At 53.5% G+C, this 6,068-nt stretch overlaps 1 protein-coding gene across 1 annotated transcript; it reads right to left on the bottom strand.

Annotated features, from left to right (window-relative positions):
- Window positions 1-469: 469 nt before the first annotated feature.
- On the bottom strand, window positions 470-5,312 carry LPAR2 (lysophosphatidic acid receptor 2). Its single transcript, XM_086478891.1, has 2 exons — window positions 4,580-5,312; window positions 470-771 (listed from the first exon to the last, which is right to left on the bottom strand). Exons 1-2 carry the CDS (start codon window positions 5,310-5,312, stop codon window positions 470-472), a joined length of 1,035 nt encoding a protein of 344 aa, XP_086335017.1.
- Window positions 5,313-6,068: the final 756 nt, after the last annotated feature.

Raw genomic sequence — 6,068 nt, 5'->3', positions numbered from 1 at the left:
GAACATGACCTGAATAAGACTCTCTGGGGAAACACTAAGCAGCTCTGTTTAGGAAGCGACACAGAAAGCTGAAGAGCTTTGGCTCTTTGGAGTCCGCTACCCCTGGAACGACTCTTTCTGAAGGCAGTAATACTGAAGTACCAAGACAATACTTTGCTCCTCGAGACATCTCATGAGATTCCTGTTGCACATAGCATTCTTCTAGATGCTGCTAAATTAAATCAACTTTGCATTAGAAATAGCAGTCTTTAATAAGAATACTACTCAAAGTATGTTTGTCCTAATAACACACCATCCAGCAGTTCCTTAAAAGCATCTTGTCCTTCACCGATGACAAGTCTATAGAAATATTTATGCTTGAGCACATAAAAAGTCTCCTCTGCTTTAGAAGCAGGTTGCTCGTGGCCTCTGCTCTTCTGCTCAGAAAGCGGCCGCTGTTCAGCACCGGGCGTGTCTCGCTGCTCGAGAGCTAAATAGAGGAATCCACAGTAAAGTGCCCGTTCTGAGAAAGTGTTCCGCGGTCTGTGGTGTTCAGCTTCACCACCGTGGGGGTGTATTTGGAATTCCTATAACAGACAAAGCAGAGGATCCTCCGGAAGGTGCTACGCATCTCGTTGTCCCTGTAAGAGTAGACAATAGCGTTTATCAACGAGTTGATCTCTGCCAGCAAAAGGACGTATTTCTCCACCGCTAGGACATTGCAGCTCTTGCAGCCCAAGCCATCCAGGAGGAGCACAACTTGTCCTGGAGTCCAGCAGATGACAAAAGCACCTGGGGAGAGAAGAACCCCTGTTAGAGAAAAAAGCAGGTTCCCGGCCCTGCCCAGTCACTCACCATAAAGATGCTCAGTGGGGTCACTGATGTTTTATCTTGTGAAAAGGAGTTAAATGGGGAAAACCAACCCCAAACTAGTTTCACTCTGGTGTTGCTTTGGAGGAAGACCAAGGATTCAACCAGCAAATACTAAAGTTTGAGGCATTGGGGTTTCCCCCCCACCTTTTCCCCACCCCATTCACTCAGAACAACACGTCCACGTACTTTCCCTTGCCTCCCCTCGTCCCCATCATTGCATTTACAGAGGGAAGATAAAGTGTCCCTATTTCCTATTTCCATGCCACTCCCTCCAAAAAGGGGAACAGGCCATAAAATGAGGGAAGAGTCGGAGTAACACACCTTGAACAAAATCATCCCCACTGTCCAGGCAGGTCACTTCAGTGGGGGGCTTCAGTTAACAGCTGGAGTTTGGCAGAGTCCCGGCCACGCCTCGGGCAGGCCAGTGACGTCTCATACGCCGAGTAAAAAACAGCCAAGCGATGGGCAAGGCCAGGACTGAGCTGGACTGACTCCACCACTGATTCAGTCAGGCTGATACCATGTTCTTGCCGCCACCTGCACAGCTCTTTGGCAAAAGGATAATTGCTGGTTTGCGTGACGGAGTGGGAGGTGCCTGCAGCTCCTAAACCCCCTTTTTATTGATTTTGAGGCTGACGTAAGTGGAGCCCTCGCCCATTGGTGCTCCTGGAGGTCACGCATAAGGTTGTGTCTTAAAGCACAGGAGCTGCACTCTGCTGGGTCTTCTGGGAAAGGGTGGAAGAGAAGAAGACTTGCTGGGAACTTTGCAACTACACCCTTTACTGAAAAACATCTGGCAGGAAAGAACAAGAGCCAGAGGAGCGGCACCAAAACCGACGGGCTGAATTTAAAGCTGTCACGGAGTGAAATGCCGCACTGGTGAAGAGTCAAAGGACACTTGGGAGGGACCTCCCGGGTTTCTGGGAGTGTTCCCCGCCGATTTCAGGCCACTGCATCACACAACCCTTTTTATTGAAGCGACTCATGCTCCCGGGGTGTCAGCACAGCAGCCACCACATCTGGGCCTGGCAGCTTCCCCGGCACTTGCAGACGTGCCTCTGCCCCCTCTAAATTTAGCAAATATGCAATATAGATTCCCAGCTGTCAGGAAGGAAGGTCCAATACTACTGTCTCGAGTGAGCCTGCAGGAAGGGCACCTCCTTGGTCAGTGGTGTAACTCTCTTTTAGCCAGGTTTTCGGCATCCACAAGGCAAGCCAGATTCCCTACACACGGGCTCCCAGCAGCACCAAGGAAAGCCAGGGCAGCGTTAACGACAAGAGGGGAAAGCCAAAGAGGAACCTCATAAGTTTTGGGCCTTTGCCTGGAAATCCAGCTGATCTCCTTGCTCCACAACAGAAGCCAAAGGATTCGGAAAGAAGCCTGAGCTCTCGATGATCTAACCAGGCACGGTCACTAACGACTCTGCCCTGCGCTTGGTCATCATTGCATCCTGTGTCGCTCAACTCGTCTGTGGGAAAACTTGCTACTAGTTCCCAGACGTACCTTGGACTCATTACTGGTTTCCAGGTCGGCTCCTGGCCCTGCTCTTAATGCCCAGAACCTGCAGGATTATCAACCGCGGCCGCCTCGCAATGAAGCGGCACACACAGACGGCTCCTGCCGCACCCTCGGCTTCCTCGCACGCTCCCCAGCAGCTACACCCTCTGATGCATAAGGCGCAAAGTATTCCTCTGTGCAGAGTCCAAGTTTGCAGAAGGCTGGGGAACGAGGGTGGAGAAGGAATTGCAGCAGGGCTCTCACAGGGAGGGAAAACACCCTCCGCAGTCTCAGCTTTCTGTACGACAAGTCCAAACGGAAAGGTGTTTTCCCTGAGTTGAGCAATTCCCTCCCTTGTGCCCTCCCGTGCAAGGGACCTGTACAGAACTGACTGCTGCTCCTCTCGACACCGCCCCGCAGGGGAAGGGAAAAGCCCTGGGGTTACAAGAGTCCCCAAGGCCTGGTGAACTCCTCGTTCTCCCTCAGCTTTCCACGTGAGGTTCCTCCCTGCTCTGTCCGTCCTCAGACACCAGTCCCAACTCCCTGGGAAACCACAGCAGCTCTTCTGAGCCTCCTCTGTCCCAAGCTTTTTTTGCTCGCTCAAGGCAGAAGACAAAGGCAAAGAGGCCAAGGCAGGAGGGGGGACCCCAAGAGCAAAGGGATCTCCCCGACCAAGGTGATGCACCCAGAGTGAATTGCATTTTCCCTCTTGGCCAGCATCCCTGTCAGCCAACCCTCTTCCAGTCGGTGGTGTGGAGCCCCATAAAAATCGAGCGGTCCTGCTGACATGGCGGGGTGACCCTCCCGTGCTGTTCAGGAAGGAAGGGGGAACCAAACAACTTTCCTCTCCACTGTGGACTGTGCAAAATAGGTGAAGTAAATAATTCTCCAGCCCTGCTGACCCTCTGTGCAGCATCTGATCCGCTCCAAGGCGGCAGTGAACTCCCAGCTGCGCACAAGAGATGGAGAGATTGCAGGGCAGGGAAGACGACATCACAGGAAAGGCAGGAACAGGCAGAAAACTCCAGTTTCGATGCTCACAAGTTGCAACAGGACCCGGCAAGCCGGCGTGCCCCCGAGCGGGGACACACCAAGCAGCCCGACATCCCCCCCCCCCCCCGCCCCCTGCTCCCACCCTGCTCCCTCCCCTGCTGAGCCCTCTCTGCCAGCCCCAGTTTGCAAGGGAGGAGTCTTTGTTTGCAGCTACAAGGTTTCCCTGACGGAGCAAATTCTGTGCTTATCAGGAAAGATTTGCAAGCAAGGGGTTGTGACCGTCAGTCCAGAGTCGAGCTGGGTTGTGGAAGGTCTGAGACGTGGATTTATTCTACTTTAAAGCAAGGTCATTAGGCCATTAAAGCCCAAGGCAAAAAGCAGATTCAGGAACTCGTGGAGTGATGGGCTGTTGAAAGCACAATGCACACACCAGCCTCCGCTGTGAGATGCGCAGCGCTGGGCAGGATGGCACATACCCGAATAAAGTTCAATACCTTGAAGAGGCAGAGCCTCAGCACCGACCACTTCCCCTTGTTGATCTGCTCCTATTTGCACTACCGACTGGGATGCAGACAGACTGACAGGCTGTTAGCACTCTGCTGGAGGTCCCGCTCACAGGGAGCAGCTCCGACTCAGAGTTGAGGGTTCCCGGGGGGCATTTCCCCAAGCAGTACTGAGCTGCTCAAAAAAAAAAAATCTGAGCAGAGTTCAACACGTTGTTCCAATAAAGAGTAAGGAATTTGGACACAGCTCCCTCATTTTCTGCCCCAAACCTCCCTCCATCCTTTATTAAAGGATGCACCAAATGCTGCTTCTTGATTAAGGCTTGGTTGTAGCTCCCAATTCCACGCTACCCTTCCATGGAGGAAGCACGTTCAAGTTGAGCACATGAAAGAGCTGCTTCTGTGCCCAAAGTTCCCAAGTCGCATTAGTACCAACCCCTCTCGTCTCTGCTAACCAGAGGAGCAGCCATGCTGGAGGGCGAGCGATTCAGGAGCTTGCCCTCCCCTCCGTCTGCCAGGTCACTCCCATCACAGCTCACACAGAGTCCTGAAACCGTTGAGTTCCTCAGCAGCCAGACCAAACCACCACCCCAGCAGATGCAGAGACCAGGGAAGCAGAACAGCACTTCCCAGTCCTCCCTGCTGTCCCCAGCACACCCACCTCACCAGCCCCGCACAACCCAGGGTGGAGCATCAAAGCACTGTTCCGACCGACTAGAGCCAGGGGACTTACTGAGGATAATTGTGACCGTCTTGACAAGGCTGATCATGGTCTCCTTGTAGCGGGGGTGGAAGCTGGTGTGCTTGGACATCCGCGTCATCTTCCTTTTGACATAGATGAAGATGTGCGTGTACACAACCACCATGATCAGGAAGATGACCAGGTTGGAGATGGCCCAGAAGGTCAGGTAGCTCCTGCTGTAGAGCGGTGCCATGCTGGAGCACTTCTCCAGGGCGCAGAGGCAGTGCCAGCCGTAGGACGGGATGAGCCCCAGCAGCAGAGCCGTGACCCAGATGCAGAAGATGAGGATCATCACACGCTGGTTGGACATTTTGCTGTGTAACTGCATAGTGAACACAGTCTGGTGCCTTTCTACAGCGATTGCCAGCAGGTTCACCACAGAGGCCGTCAAGCTGGTGTCCAGCAGGCTCTGGCGGATGAACCAGGTCTTCAGGGAGAGCTCGGCTGTCCTGGGCCCCGTGTGGAACATGAGAAACATGTACGCGATGCCAGCAAAGAGGTCGGCAGCTGCCAAGTTCCCCAGCAGGTAGTAGATGGGGTAGTGGAAACGCCGGTTGATGATGATAGCGGTGATGACCAGCAGGTTGGTCAGGAGCACAATGACACTCACTGTCAGGCCCAGGGCAACCACCAGGACATCCTTCGTCCTCCAGTACGTGGTCAGCTCTTTGCGGCTGTTGTTGTAGAAGAACCCCACGGTTTCGTTGTAGAAACAGTGCTTCATCGCTGCTGTCCTGAAGAGGGACGAGAGTATCGTTAGCTTGTTGTGCCCACACGCACACACACGCGACTAATAGGAGCCGGGGAGATGCTGAGCATTATGACAGTGCCTTTGACACAGATGGAGGTGGGGAGGAGCTTGACACACACAGAAACAACCACACAAGCAACAGGAAACCACTTCTGTCCTCGAGACAGAGCTACACATCTCGCAGGCCGAGTCCTCAGCTGTCCCCGAAACTGTACTGAGGATGCAGCAAAACCTCGAACACTCATGGGAGGCGATCAGGTTTGCCAGATCTGATAACAGATTCTCCCTGTCTGGCCCACGCAGCTTCACGGGGATGACAGACAAAACTATTTTTGTTGTCCCAGATGTCCTACTTCAGAAATGCAAAAACAAAGCAGCAGCAGAGGAGGTTTATCAGTCAATCACTAAACAACACGCTGATGAAGACTATGAGCCTCCGCAGCTGTTGCGGTCCCCAGGACTCCTGCTCCTGGCTCAGTGAGCACACATCTCATCTTTCCTGGGTAGCTTCATTGCTTAAAGGCCAACGTAACGCACAGCTACTCCTGAACGCTGCTCCGGGCACAGCGCTTGCTGGTGCTCCCAAAACAGGCGAGTGCTTCCCAAACCTGGCCGAGAGGCAGAGAGCACAGAGCTGGGCAGAAACAAGCTCAGCATGTCCAACCACGGCGCTGGATCTCTGGGAAGAGCTGCATCATCTGGAATCCCAGCAGCGTTTCCAGGCTACAC

The sequence above is a fragment of the Leptosomus discolor genome, chromosome 28, assembly GCF_034619465.1.
Source record: "Leptosomus discolor isolate bLepDis1 chromosome 28, bLepDis1.hap2, whole genome shotgun sequence".
Classification (NCBI taxonomy): domain Eukaryota; kingdom Metazoa; phylum Chordata; class Aves; order Leptosomiformes; family Leptosomidae; genus Leptosomus; species Leptosomus discolor.
Note: the sequence above shows the minus strand (reverse complement) of the source record. Positions and strands in the feature narration are given on the sequence as shown.

Excerpts from the sequence above, each read along its gene's own strand:
- LPAR2 (XM_086478891.1), bottom strand. The coding sequence starts at position 5,312 with ATGAAGCACTGTTTCTACAACGAAACCGTGGGGTTCTTCTACAACAAC. Across the intron at positions 772-4,579 it reads GACGGTCACAATTATCCTCA|GTGCTTTTGTCATCTGCTGG; the intron begins GTAAGTCCCCTG and ends TTCTCTCCCCAG.